Source organism: Amblyomma mixtum, chromosome 9 (genome assembly GCF_055824585.1).
Source record: "Amblyomma mixtum isolate Tamu chromosome 9, ASM5582458v1, whole genome shotgun sequence".
NCBI classification, from domain to species: domain Eukaryota; kingdom Metazoa; phylum Arthropoda; class Arachnida; order Ixodida; family Ixodidae; genus Amblyomma; species Amblyomma mixtum.
Genome location: NC_143020.1, coordinates 106,832,701 through 106,847,943, shown reverse-complemented (window position 1 = coordinate 106,847,943; position 15,243 = coordinate 106,832,701). Strand labels below are relative to the sequence as shown.

Sequence of the window (15,243 nt, the reverse complement as noted above, 5' to 3'; positions counted from 1 at the left end):
CAGCTGATTTAGTTTTCTGAGCATTGTATGCATGAATGCTAACTAGCCTGCGAGCTCGGAATCCAGATGCTTGTAGCAATTTTGCTTGTGTTGATTTTGGTTGTGACTGAAGAAAAAAATGTTAAAGAAAAAAGAAAAAAAAAAACAAATACAAGAAATTTGGGGCCGTACTCTATTAGCTGTCCATTTTTCGTTGTTCATTTCGCGTCCACTCTGTCCACTGTTGGTGGTCACTCTGATACGTATACGCGCGGCTTTTGAAGGGTCTGTGGCAAAGGACCGTGCCTTAGCATTGGCTAAAATTTTGTGCAATACGCAGCCAATCGTGATGCGCATCGAGGCGTTCTGCTAACAGCTCGGCCAATGGTGAGGTCCCGTCGGCAGCCACCCAATGGCTGGTTCACTTGCCACAGACTCTTCAAAGACGCGGGTAAATCCGAAGGGCCCCATAAAAACCCATAAGACCAAACCAAAACATTTATTAGCTCATAAAGATGCCTACCATTTGCAAAGCGTCCCGGGGTGGCTATAGGGGATCTGAACGCTTAATTAGGCTTTCTCGTGTAATAAACAAACTTAGTGATCTCTCGCGAGACCTGGTCACGGCATTCAGTCGTTGCTATCTTATTCTACGTTACACAGATCTAATATTCAACATTTATCTCCAAAATCCCAACACCGTGCACAGTATGCCACGTTGGAAGGAGAACACGGCGCGTAGAGCCTTTTTTCGTTAACAATTCAAGTGACCCGTGTGCCGTGCGATGTCGGTGCCCGTTAAAGAACCCCAGGCGGTCGAAATTTCCGGAGCCCTTCACTACGGCGCCACTCATCGATGTATACAGCGCGAAGAAAGACGGACACATGGGAAGAACACAAAGACGAGTGCTGTTCTTCCCACGACCCCGCCTTTTCTCGCGCTGTCTACAATCGTGGATTACATACAACTCGCACAAGCATCTGTTTTAGTCCCTCATAGACTCAGTCGCTTTGGGACGGCAAATCCCCTAAAACAAAACACTAAAATCTTTTTTCATTAACCGTCTTTTTTCTTCCTTTACGTCTATCTTCACCATCTTGATGATGATGATGATGATGTCCTCGGGCTGAATGGCACATACCCACGGCGGGGGATTGGCCAGGGTACATAGCGGATACAAACGCACTCGTGTACAGGGAATGGAGTATAATTAAATCTAAAATTTTGGGACGCAGAGCTAGAAATTGTACAAAACAAAAAATACGGAACGGAGAAAGAAAAGTTGTGAATTCACATTCTAGCAGAGGAATCTACCAGATGAAATTATATAATCGTGAATAGAATCGAACCCTGGTTTCAGGGCATATCCCTTGGCGCTTGCCATCTTACTATGATCTTCAACATTGTTCTTCTTCTTCTTCTTCTTCACCTCTTTAAAATGGCACATACCCACGTGGGGGGATTGGCCAAGGTGTAGTGGTATACATAAGAAAATTTTCATAGGATTAAACGTGAATTTTGAAAAATGTATTCATGAAAAACGACAGAAGAATATTTGAAGTGAAATAACAAAGGACATTTTGGCGAGAATAATAATAATTAAAAAAAAAAACTCCGAGACTTTTAAAGGAGTTAGCAAATCAACCTACCAGTTGCAATTATGTGATCATGGAGATTCCCACAAATTGAACTCAAAGTGCACCATTGTTCGTCTTCCTTCTTCTTCTTCCTTTCATCCGGAAGTGGATATTCTTACGCCCCTCAACGCGTTAGTTCCTGAAAACGGGACTCCAACACTCTAGTAAGCTAGAGCAGAATCTGAGAACCTTGATCTGAACAAAAAATTCTGGAAATTTTCTCTTTCTTACAAAAAAATTCGTGATTGATTTCACAGCTTGCATGCGTTCCAGGTTCTCAGTGAATATGCAACACATCCCTGAGCATGGAAAAGACATCGGCAGGTTTTATTCTGCGTACCCAGGCCAGTCTTCATTTCGCTTATTTCGAGGAAGTCTTTGAAGGCGCTCATTGAGGCCATTCGTTGGAGTTATAACGTCTCGTGATTCTCTGTTACGGACATCTCCCAGAGTAGGTTCGCGCCGTTCATTTCTTGAGGACAGGAACAGCAACAGTAGATGGGCCATTAGGAAAGACGACGACGAAAACAGAGGCGCACGTTCTGTCCTCGCGCCACCGGCGTTCGATTAGCGCTTTGTCTTAGGGTTGAGGTATCGCACAATGCAGCGTCGCAAGAAAACCCCGACTGCGAAGGTAAGCCCATTTACCACGGTTACTTTATGCTCTACTTTAAAGCGCCAGGTTACGGCTAACGCAGTCTTGTAGCAGTATAACGATGACTGCGCCTGCGCTCACGGCTCGCTGAGGCTTCCGCGGAACAGGTTGGAACGCTGTAGCTTCGTGATGCGTGTCAACGGTGCATTCTGTGCGGTCAGGGGCAGCATGGCGTCCGCTTTAAAAAAAAACCACGTAAACTAACCAAGCCACTCATTTTTGGTTATCCGCCGCGGTGGGTCAGCGGTTATAGCACTCGTCTGCGCTGACCCGAAAGACGCGGGTTCGGTCCCGGCCGCGGCGGTCGTATTTCGATGGAGGCGAAATTCTAGATGCCCGTGTACTGTGCCATGTCAGTGCACGTTAAGGAACCTCAGGTGGTCTAAATTTCCGGAGCCCTTCACTACGGTGTCCCTCACAGCCTGCAGTCGCTTACGGAGGTAAAACCGCCCTAAATCATAAAACAAACCAATCATTTTAATCGTGTTGATATTTGTCATCTGCCGCCGTGGTGGCTCAGTGGTTATGGTGCTCGGCTGCTGACCGGAAAGACGCGGGTTTAATCCCGGCCGCGGTGGTTGAATTTCTTTGGAGGAGAAATTCTAGAGGCTCGTGTACTGTGCCATGTCAGTGCACGTTAAAGAACCCCAAGTGGTCGAAATTTCCGGAGCCCTCCACTACGGCATCTCTCATAGCCTTAGTCGCTTTGGGACGTTAAACCCCATAAACCAAACCAAACCTTTGTCATCTGTCCAGCTATCGGTTCTTGTTAAGACTGTGATGAGCCACGACCTTTTCGGAGCGCCAGGCTGTATTCCCAAGGTGTGCTTAATTTTAGTTAGCAACAAGAAAGGTGACGCAAGAAATAAGAACGCTGTAAACGGCTAGAAGCTGATAAATAGCAATTGGTGAGGCGCATGCCACACATGCATGTGTGACCATACGTGACAACGTCTGTGGATCCCTCTTGCTTAACTAAACGCTGAGATTAAAGGTACTTTTGATGTGAAAGAATGGTTTATCGCACGATTTAGAAAGTTTTGTTTGAAATATTGCTCTTGCGACGAGATGGTAATGTTAGCGATAAGCATATAGGTTTCTTCATAATTTCGCGAGATATTTCTTGTACCTACTTGTGTTGAGCGCCTCTATACACTCCGTCTGCCTCGCTGAATTATGTATACAGGTTTCCATAATTTTCGCCTTGAAACATCAGCCTATCTTCTTCATGAAAATCTCCGAAATTACTGACTCGTGACGAGCATGACAGAGTGATATTTATGACCCATCCCTTCACCCCGATCCCGTCTTTTACGTGCAATCGTTCCTGAATTTGGTGGTCCATGCACACTCCATAGCGCACTCATGCTTCTGTCGCTGAAACCCAGATTATCAGTGTTGTAGTGGTTTATGTTCCAATGTGCTTCTCACTTGTCTCTTCTCTAGAGCATACACTCTAAGTGCCGTGTGCATTATGCGATCCCAGTGTATATACAGTCCTTCTATGCCCTCTTATGGACTTGGTTTCATCTTGGTGCCTTAAGTCTTGGTGCTATCAGTGTCATAGCTAGCGGGACTCCGCTCCCTTCATTTCACCAAACTCTTTCCGCTTCACATAGCATTTCCGTATAGAAGTGGGTAGGAGTTCTGGCCAACTAAGTATTTTACGATTGAAAATTCTAGCGCGAAACTGAACGGACGAGGAGTACGACGACGTAGCGCTTCATCTGTGTACTTCTCTGCCTCTCCCTTCCTTTTTTTCTGAGTTCTCATTTGATGACTTACATATTTGCCCAACAGTCTGCACTACTTGGCAATATTGCCTATGCCTGCAGTGAAATGGGGAAGGGGTGAGGCATGGAGTGGCATACAGCTTTCTTACAATACTAAACTTCCTTCAGCGTTCTAATCGAGCATGATTTAGGCGTTGCAGTAAAAGATGCTGAGTGATGCCGTGAGAAATCTATGAGCCCTCACACTTTGGCATTGGCACCACTGGTAGAAAACGGCATAGTTCATTGGAGACATTTCTTCGCTGTCGCTGCATCAATACGAGAGAAGGCTAGAAGGCTGGCAGTTGTTAACACTTACTGTCTTGAATTCCTGGTTGCCCATGAGAGTTGTGTACTTAACGGGTGCAATGTGTGGGCTCTTACATCCTCAAACCAAAAGCTAAAAGATGTACTTAGGGGCCAACGATTGAGTCACGGCATGAATTGTAATGTTGCCTTCAAAATTCGTGAAAATTTGGCAGAAATCTGCTGATTGTCGCATTTGACATTCCTCGTTCTGTAGATAGTAGACGAAGTAATTGTAGGCTGCACGTGTTTGACTTTGAGAACAGGGTAAGCGGTCTTACTGACTGTCGTTGTCGCTTCGACATACGCTTTGGCTACTGAGCGCTGAGAGGTTGCTTGCCTTCTTATTTCCAGTCGATTTAGTATTAATCCTACGGTGGTCTTTCCACGCACGGAGTACGAGGGTACACGCCGTGCACATGCTGACAGAATGCGCGTAGATGCGGTAGCCTCCAACAGCGTCTTTTGTGCTGTCCGTTGCCTCTCAGCCGAAGGTGGCGACAGGCCCGTCCATGAGCGGAGACTCCGGCGGCTCCGCTCCAAAGCGCGGCCTGGCAACGGTCATGGTCAAGCCACGGCGCTGCCAGTCTCCGACGTTCCAGAGGATCCTCAGGGAGGTCTCATCCGTCGACCTAGACCAGATTCTGCGCATGAGGTCTGGCGGCAATAATGGCGAGGATGCTAAGACCGCCGACAACATTCTGGCGTCCACCGAGCGACTGTACGAGCTGGAGAACAGCCTTGCTGACATGATCGTTGAGCGTCGGAACCTTAAGAACCAGGTCCTCACACTCCAGGACGAGAACCTGAAACTTCAGCTGGCGCTCAACAGGGAGCGTAAGAAGGTACACACTGGCCTAACGGTTAAGACGGGCTTACTGTTCAGCGAAATGGGGTACCTTGTATAGCGCAGCTTAAATCTTGGTATAGAGACGCGCAACTGTTATTAAAAGGATACTAGGGGATATTTCATACAATTTTTGAAATTAGTACAAATGCAGTCTTATACGATGCGATGTGACAATCTACGGCAGCACCTGCCTGCCTTATCTGCATATCTGTACATGTCCAGTTAGGTTTTGAGGTTAATACGCATACTAATTGCTGGTATTTTATTCCTCAGATTGTTGCTTCGCGCTGCGTATACACTGGCTAGTAAATACAGCAAAGGAGGTTATTCACATCCTGATTGCCCTAATGAGTTATCCAATCGTAGTAGCCAACAACAGGAGGCGCCGATTACTTTAGCAGCTAGGAAGATCGCCAAGGATACTGTGGACAGGAACTGACAGTACGTGGCAAGGCTCAAGAACATATTTGTGGACGCCTGAGCATGCGCTGTGTCTGAAGCCCAGGACCTACTGCGTAGCAATCGGAGGTGGTTTTCCTTTGCTCTACAGCACATCGTCCTCGACCTGCAGTCTCTCAATAATTCTGCTGCGTGCAGCTAACCTGTTTACCACGCGTAATAAGACACCACGCATGGCGTTGCCGACCGCGGCTACCGCAGTCATTCCACAGCAAGCACGACCACATCAACCTAATACCAAGATGTTTTGCCTCGGACGGTTCCCTTCTGATCGAGGACTATAGACAGCTTCAGTATAGCGTGTTCCTCTGACGCAAGCGCTTACCGCGCGCCTCCAATGTGCATGTACACGCAGACAGCCCCCGATGCGGCACACGGGCTTTCAGCAGGTCGGTATTTTGTTCCTCAAAGTCACGTGCATATGCGCACTGGCAGGTTGCGTTACGTGGTAAGCGGAAGTCCTGGCGGTACACGCAACGCTAAGCGAAGCCGGGCTTTTAGCCTCCTGTTGTATATGTTCTATTTCATACAATTTCTGCTCCGTACCATATTATACTATATTATTATTATTATTATTATTATTAGTTAAGTGCATCGCAGCGAGCTATGAAAAGAAAAATGATAGGTGTAACTTCAAGAGATCAAAGCGGGTGGAGTGGGTGAAGGAACAACAAACGTGTTAATGACATACCAGTCGAAATCAAGAGAAAGAAATGGGCTTGGGCAGGGCATATAATGCGAAGGCAAGATAACTGCTGTTCCTTAAGGGTAACGGAGTTGATTCCATGAGAAGGCAAGCATAGGAGGGGGCGGCAGAAAGTTAGGTGGCTGGGGGAGCTAAGATGTCATCGGTAATACGGAGGCCGCAACTGGCAAATGACAGGGTTAATTGGAGAGACGTGGGAGAGGCTTTTGCACTGCAGTGGGTGTAGTCAGGCTGATGATGACGATGATCATGTTATGCCACACTATTACATACTGTACCATACCATACAGAGCCGTAATAAGAATACTCTGCCGTGCCGTACATACCATAGTAGTGTACCACACCGATATCATACCAAACCTTTTAAGACCATCGTTAAACGAGACTGTGTGTGGCTGAGCGCGCTCAGGTTGAGAGGGCCTGGAACCAACTGGACGAAAACGCCCGTCCCCGGGACATGAGTCCTCCTCGGCCACCACCCAGAAGCTACCAGCAGAACCGTGGCCGCACCCAGCATCATCCTCCTCCCCTGGCGGCGTTCCGATTCGGTGACACCCCTGGGGGCCGCAGCTGTACGCTCTGCCCGTGCGTCATGCCCTGGAACCTGAACGAGAACGACATCATCGAGTTCGAGGACATGATTGAGGATGAGCTGCCGCCCTACCTCGCTCATCGTGAGTTACCCGATTGGGCTTTGTTTTCATCCGCTCTTGTCCGGCGCAAGGAGACAAGAAGACCGCGTAGGGGATCAAGGATGAAACAGCAGTTCAGGAGGCATCCTTGTTTTAAATGAAGAAATGGGCATGTGTAGGGTATGGTATGTGAAGTAAAGATAAGTTATCTCTCAGTTTAATGGAACGGAATGCAAGAGACCGCAAGCACAGCAAGAGGGGGGGGGGGGGGGGGGGGGGGCGAGATAGGTGGGTTGATGAGATTAAAAGCACAGACCTTTGGTCTAGGTGGTTCATAGCAGACACGTACGAGCGCAAAAAAACGCGGACAGAGAAAGAAACTTGGACAACACGAGCGCTTACTTCCAACTGAAGGTTTATTGACACACAAGCACAATTATATACTCCTTGCTGCATGACGTCAAACTGATAGCCCTGCCGACATCACGTGGCCGCTCCCAAAAACGTTATTTCCTTTTTAGTCAGTGTGACAGATATCCTGCGTCAGCGCACCGTCTTCAGTATTGTTCAATATTTTTTTCCCAGAATGTTGGACGTGTGTGGCGCTCCCGCTAACTGAAAAAAAATAAAAACGGTGACGGTGGCACTAGGTCATTTGAAAAACTTTATAAATAGGACTCGTCTGAATATGCTATTCGAACGTTTGAAAGCGCGTGCGCGAGTTTTGCTAATATTCTTTGTGACGTCAATGCTATGTCACAACTCTTCACGGAGCACTGCCTTCGGCGATGAAGGCTATAGTTTTCGCTTTTACGGCTTTTTGCTGTTGTTTCAAAGAAATTTTACGCAGTATATATATAAAAAAACAACGTCTTGTGGCGAAGAGACAGTATGAAACTGCAAGTATTTATTTGGATGGTCAACTAAGGAGTTAAAAAAAAGCCGCCTCGGTCTAGTCGTCTAACGAGAGTTGAGAGACCTAGTTTACATTCTATCAATCTGTAAAGCTCCACCCTAGGTACGTGTTTTTCAGCGTGCTTTTTTAGGGTGGTGGCAACAGTTGTTCGGTTCGGAGACGCCCATTGCACTGATAGCCTACTGGTCTAGTATAACAACGGAGATGGTAGACATTTCCAGAAATAAGACTTCTGTGCCCAGAAAACCGATAATGAGGTCCTGCGGGATAACACTGAGGCGCTGCAAGTTTAAGGCTGTGAAACAAAATTGCCTTGTTTCATCGCCGTAAAGGTGAAGATTAACATAGACATTCCACAAACTCGGATAACTGAGCCGCGCCTCGGTGCAACTGCTGCGCAGAAATGCAGCTGAGAAATTCAGCAACGCACGGCAGGGAGCGGCTCCTTACTGCAAGCGTCTATAAAAGGCTTGCCTGAAATCGCCGCTCATTTAATAGCCTTGATATCACATCGAAAGAAACGGGGCGCTCTTTGTGTACTTGGCATTTAATAGTAAGAGGGTTTAGAAGGCAGTGGAGCGATGTTTGAAGCCTTGTTTTTTTTGTTTCGTTTTTGCGCTGCGCCTCTCGTGCAGCGAAATAATCTTATCACAGAATTTCGCTTTCAACGACTGCACAGGGGTTTGTTTCTTCATGCTGCTAAGAATGGCGAGGGTTAAAGGAAGCCGAACAGAGTCGATCAGAGCAATGTAGGGCATGTTTAACGATGCAAGTAACACAGTTCTACGTTCGGCTGCGTATTTACAGGTGATGGTTGCTGGAATCGGCAGACATTCGATGCCTTCAGTTGGCACACTGAGGCTAACGTACAGATTTATTGAACACCAAGAAGCGCCGCGAGTGAGTTAAGGGAGAGAAATTTGTATCAGAAAGCATAAGATTTCTCTTCGCCAAAAGAAGTATACTGCGAATAGCAGAAAATAGCGGGCGACTGAGCGAGATCGTGTTGAAGCAATCGGCTACTTCCGGACACGGTTTTCTTTATTACAGTTTACAGCATATTAAGCAATTATTGATAGCTTCAGTTAGGCTTGAATAAAACTTTTTTGATTACGTTCCTAAACTTTGAGAGCGTTGCCATGTAGCTATGTCAGCATTCTCTAAAACAATCTTCATTGGATAAAATAGAACACCCTGTAGCCAAACTACGCCATATTGACAGAGAGGTCAAAGTATACGATATGTCTACTCGGAGTCAACCGCATATGATACCCGAGACAATACCACCGGTTCCTACTGCCTGTAGCGCTGCTTACCCTAACTACATCACCACACCCCTACATAATCATACCTTCACCACGGTATTTTGGTGCAGCTACTTTTATCCGACCCCCCCCCCCCCCCCCCTAAGTCACTAAAAAGATTGTTGCAAATATTATAATACACTGTCAACTAAAACATTGTAACTGCCTGCAGGTTACGTGTCATCAGTGGACAGCATCTTCCAGAGGTACAACGCATTCTCGTCGTCACTGCTTCACGCGGGTCGCAACTCGGGACCTCAGGGAGCTAGCGGACCAAGTCGTCCACCTCGACTCCTGGGACTGATCCAGGCACGGCGCCAGCAGGTCGTGCAGCACGAGCAGCAGATCCGGGTCCAGCTGCAGCAGCAACAACGTCAACAGCAGCCGCAGCAGCAGCCGCAACGTCATCAGCAGCCACAGCAGCAGCCGCAACGCCAACAGCAGCCACAGCAGCAGCCGCAGCAGCAGCCTCAGCGTCCGCCGCGCCAACGTCGTCAGCCACCGCCGGCACATCAGCACTTCTGCATGTGCGGTGGGACTGAAGAAGACGGCCATGCTGAACACCAAGTCCCGGCCCGGGTGGGCCGCGGCCGAGGAGCGTCTTCGGCTGCTGCCTCCAACCGTCAAGGAAGGCACATGTTCACGCTGAACAACCGCCCTCTGGACTACGAGCCGCTGCCGCTCGACTAAGGAGCCGCCTGCTGGGGCACACTTGAACAGCATGGCATGCTGTTCTTTCTTTTTCTTTTTCGCAGATCAAGCAGTTGCTAGCTGAGAACAGTCGGCGGGATCCTCGCAGTTATGAAGCTTTCATTGGGCGAAGACGAAGAGGACAAAAAAAAAACCCAGTGACTGTAAAAAAGGGCTGTGCTGCCTACATAAAGCTTTCTTTTTTTGTGTGCTATTGTTTGCAATCTGTAATGACCTCCTCCTTCAGCGGGGCGGACAGTTCCCTGCAAGGCTTCGGATACCAAGCACCCTACTACAGCGACACCGGAGCATCTTACTGTTGCTCCTGATCTTGCCTCAACATGATCTGAGTATACGTCCAACGAGATACACCTCCACGGAAATCATAGCCAACAGTCTAGCATGCCACTTCTTTTATTAACTAACCTCGTAAGATCCATCTCAACAAACGTAACACACTGCACCGTACCGCCACAATGGCTGCCCTAGGCCTCTCCAGAAACTACATGATCACGATACCATTACGGCATAGAATACGCCCGTGTACTGTGCGATGTCGGCCGAAATTCCGGAGCCCTTCACTGCGGCGTCCCTCATAGCCTGACCCGCTTTGGGACGTTAAACCCCTATCATACAAAACAAACCATAGCATATAATACATAACTGGTTCGAGCAAATTATTCATGGACGAAACGACACAACCAGTCGCATAGACTTAAGCACCAATCCCATCACCACCCTAAAGGCACACCACATCATCTTTCGTATAGACAGCAAGGAGCGCGTCGGCACTTCTAGCGCGGAATACAACCCTCATCATAAACTTTCAGAATGCTTAATTCACCACAAAATCCTATCCGTATCACCTGGGGTCCTGTGCTTGAACATCGCGTGAAATGGGCGCGCTAATACGTTTACCCGCTACTTAAGCATCTTATCCACCCCCTCCTCACACCACAACCCCTACCCCCTTCGGCTACAACGCAATTACTCCCTACTAAGGGGTATCACAAAATATATTTCCGCCATGTTTTCTCTCGCAAAACAGACACGACGCAACACAGTGGAGATAGCTACAGACAAAATCACTTACTTCTCAATTCGCCTATCTCTTCCACACCACCCGTCTTACTGTCCCTCATGTAGGGAAAGCCCTACCCCATATCACTATCTCAGAGCCTTTCCCTCCTCTATAACTTCCTCCTGTTACGTCTCGCCTTCGTCCTGGGGAAGACAACGACATGGCAACGACATGAGGCTACCGGCTTTTCGCCAGCGGAGCTTGTGTACGGTCGCACTTTGCGATCTCCGCTCCGCATGCTTCGAGAATCGTGGGAAGGCCGGGGTGATGACCCAGTCGTGGTGGAGTACGTGCTTGGGTTACTCGAACGGTTAAAAAGGGCACAGGAGTTGTCAGGTAAAGCAATGTCCAAAGCGCAGCAGAGGGCCAAAATTTATTATGATCGGACAGCTAGGGCCCGTCGTTTTGAGGTTGGCGATTTTACGCACATCGCTGAAAAACAAGCTCGATGTGCAGTGGGAGGGTCCGGCACAGATTGTGAAAAAATTATCAGACGTTAATTACGTGGTGAAGCTACCAGGAAAGCGTAAAGTCCAGCAGGTTTATCACTGTAATCTGCTCAAACCATATAGACAAAGGGAAGCAGTGGTGTGTATGATGGTAAACGCTCCCGAAGAGCTTCCGGTCGAGCCCCCGGAATTGGGTTCAGTGACGAACAGGGAAGGCACTGAACAAGTAATTAGTGACTTGATATCGAAAGCACCGCTGTCGCCTGAGCAGAAAGCCGAGTTGCACGAGCTCCTGCGAGAGTTTCGAGGTCTGTTCTCTGATAGGCCTGGTAGGACTTCCGTGCTTACTCATGACATTGAACTTACCTCGGCAGAGCCAGTACGGTCCAAGGCGTACCGGGTGCCGCCGCGCCAGCGCGAGATTATGGAAGCTGAGGTAAAGAAAATGCTGGAGCTGGATGTTATTGAGGCTTGTGAGAGTGATTATACCTCCCCTTTGATTTTAGTCGAGGTACCGGGCAGCGTATTCGCCAACTGCAGCCTGTACAGCCACATGGCTTGAAACCACGGTGAATTGATCACGGTGACTGAAGATTGTCACAACGGCTTACCTAAAAGGGATAATAAATCCTCTTAAACGGCGTTATATGCCACTAAGCATGATGATTTGTGACCTAAAAGGGAAAAATTGAAACAAAAAATGAAATTAAAAAAACAATAAAATTACAGTACAGAGAGCGGAGTCGAACGGCCGACCTTCCATACGCAACGCGTGCCTCTAATCCACTGGCCATAGCGGCGATGTCAAGCCGTCGTCTGAATGAATGTTTATAACCAGCCTTAATGTGGCTGCTACCTGCCGGTGGGCGGCGCTGTCATCGCTGGCTGTACCGGCTGCATTTGGCGAACACGCTACCGGGCAAGGACCCTCGCCCTTGCGTCGATTACCGCAAGCTTAATTCCAACACTAAGGATCAAATTTATCCGATCCCAAACATCGAGGAGCGCATCGAGAAGGTTAGTAACGCTCAGTTTATCTCCACACTAGATCTGGTCAGGGGTTACTGGCAGGTTCCCCTTACAGAGCAGGCTAGTAGATACGCGGCGTTCATTTCACCTATGGGAACATTCCGTCCTAAAGTTTTGAGTTTCGGTTTGAAGAATGCGCCGTACTGCTTTTCTAGCCTCATGGACAAAGTGTTGCGAGGGCAGGAAATGTTCGCTTTGCCGTATTTAGACGACGTAGCCATATTCTCCGCATCCTGGCCTGAGCATAAGGCCCACTTGCGTGCGGTTCTAACCCGCCTGCGCGACGCGAGCTTGACGGTCAAGGCTCCCAAGTGACAGTTGGCACAGGCCGAGGTTGTTTACCTGGGTCACGTGATTGGTCAGGGCCGTCGCCGCCCTTCTAAAATAAAGGTTGCCGCGATACGAGAGTTCCCGCAGCCGCGCACGAAGACTGATATCAGGTCTTTCTTGGGTGTCGCCGGCTACTATCAGAGGTACATTCCCAGGTATTCTGATATCGCGAGTCCCCTGACGGATGCTCTCAGAAAAACAGAGCCACAAACAGTCGTCTGGGACGAAAAGAAAGAAAAGGCCTTTAGCACCCTAAAGAGCGCTCTAACAAGTCAGCCCGTGCTACGATCCCCTGACTACACTAAACGTTTCGTGGTTCAGTGCGATGCTAGCGAACGCGGCATGGGCGTTGTTTTGTGCCAAAAGGAAAATGGAGAAGAGGAGCACCCTGTCCTGTATGCTAGTCGTAAATTGACCAGTCGTGAGCAGGCGTACAGCGCCACCGAGAAAGAGTGCGCGTGCCTCGTATGGGCCGTTCAGAAATTGTCGTGCTACCTTGCCGGCTCGAGGTTTATCATAGAGACGGATCATTGCCCTCTCCAGTGGCTGCAAACAACCTCTTCCAAAAATGGCCGCCTCCTGCGCTGGAGCCTCGCATTGCAACAATATTCTTTTGAGGTGCGCTAAAAAAAGGGTGTACTCTCAACGGTAACGCCGATGGCTTAAGTCGAGGTCCCTAGCGCAAGAGTCAGCATCATAGTTGCGGTTTGCTGGTCTTTTTCTTCCTGATGTAGGATTTTGAACCAATTGGTTTTGTTTATTGTTTTAAATTGAGATGTGCTTTGTGGTGTAATGTGCCGATTTGTGGGCATTTTCTCAGTGCTGCGGAACTACTCCCAGGGATTAATTGGCTTTGTAAGGAGGAAAGAGCCTGGCATTGCTTAGTGGGGATTGTGTCGTGCTTGCGGACTGAGCGGTTGGGTTTTCGGCGTGGTTCTAACGCTAGCGGAGCACGAGTCACTTTGCAGTGCCCTTTGGGAACCTGCACCTGCAAAGGAAGACTTCGGGGTGCGCTGAGCTCCAGAACCGCCGAGAGAGAACCGACTCCGGTTGAGACCAGCCTCAAGCGACAACCTTCCGGACAGCGGATGCTGTCCCCTGTCCATCGGGATCTCCTTCCCCCGGCGGGGCAGTCTGTTACGTCTCGCCTTCGTCCTGGGGAAGACAACGACATGGCAGCAGTGAAACGCCGACAAATCCCGAGACGCGCGTTGGGTGAGCGCCTGGATTGCCACGGAAGCCGCGTCCGTCTGCCCGGTTGAGCGAGCGTTACCCCTACACCGAGTGTGAACGCGCGTTCGTAATGCGCGGGAACGCCGCTCATGGACATTCCGGCGTCTGCGCTACGGTGATGGCATCGTTCCCCCCTCTCCCAGCGCGTGACGGCGGTGTGATCTCTCGGGAGTGAGTGAGTGCGTGTGTGTCTGTGATTGGTGCCAGTGAGAACTTCCTTCCCCTGCAGGCCTGGCCCCCATCTAGGGACCCTAGGGAAGGGAACTCTTAAAAACCCCGGCAGCGGCACGGCCGAGGAGTTTTTTGTCATCATGGTCTTCTGATGAGCTGTCGTCATGCAGCGTTCCTGCAGCTCACTTGTAAATATGTAAATTCCTGTATAAAGTCCTCTTTCATTGTCTTTTCCCAGCAGCCTCGTATCAGACGTCCCTCATTCCCTCTCCGGCACACGACCATGCTACCTCGTCTGTAACAAACTGGTGGCAGCGGTGGGATGCTGCTACCTCGTCTTTAACACTCCGCATTACCCTTCCTCACGACCGTTCCTTCGGAGGCGGCTAGATGCTGACGTCTTTTTCGGCACTCACTTCTCGAAAAACGTTCTTCGCTCTCATACGTTGTTACCTTGAGCTTGGCGCATGATGGCCTGAGTCGCCTATGTGCCATAAAACACAACACACAACAACAATCACCCGTTGTGCTCGAACTTCAGGGAACGATGGTCTTTTAGGCCGTGTATGCTGAACACATTGAATATTCGTTATAGACAGCTCAGAGAGGGTTTTACACTAGTTTATTACTTCGCCTCCACCGATCGCCTGATCTCGCACAAAATAAACCTTGCTCGAAAATCTCCCGGGACTGTCTTAGATTCATTCCCTGGCGCTTACACAATCCCCCGGCATCGCCGCCGCATGATGAGCGCGTTGCCCTCCTTTGACAAGTGCGTGCAGCAGGATTAGCAACAGCGCCACATTCTAACGCGGTAGCGTTAAATGACTCGTTGTCCAGAAAGTCCGGTGTCGGCGTGGTCGGCGTGGTCGGCGTTGTGAGCGAAAAATCAGGAGCTTCACTCTGGCAGGTGGTGCACATAGAGCAACCTAGGCGTCATTTCAGGCTGCTCACCGGGTAGCGAGAAAACTGCCCACAGTGACAGGTGGCAGTTAATGATTGGTCACTCGGCAAGATCAACTTGGGCAGCGCAAGGCTTACTG

The 15,243-nt window shown here is 49.1% G+C and overlaps 1 protein-coding gene across 1 annotated transcript; it reads left to right on the top strand.

Annotated features, from left to right (window-relative positions):
• The first annotated feature begins 2,218 nt into the window (after window positions 1-2,218).
• On the top strand, window positions 2,219-9,907 carry LOC149330569 (uncharacterized). Its single transcript, XM_089559886.1, has 4 exons — window positions 2,219-2,251; window positions 4,839-5,195; window positions 6,775-7,039; window positions 9,390-9,907. The coding sequence occupies exons 1-4, from the start codon at window positions 2,219-2,221 to the stop codon at window positions 9,905-9,907; spliced, it is 1,173 nt and encodes a 390-aa protein (XP_089416012.1).
• The last annotated feature ends 5,336 nt before the right edge of the window (window positions 9,908-15,243 follow it).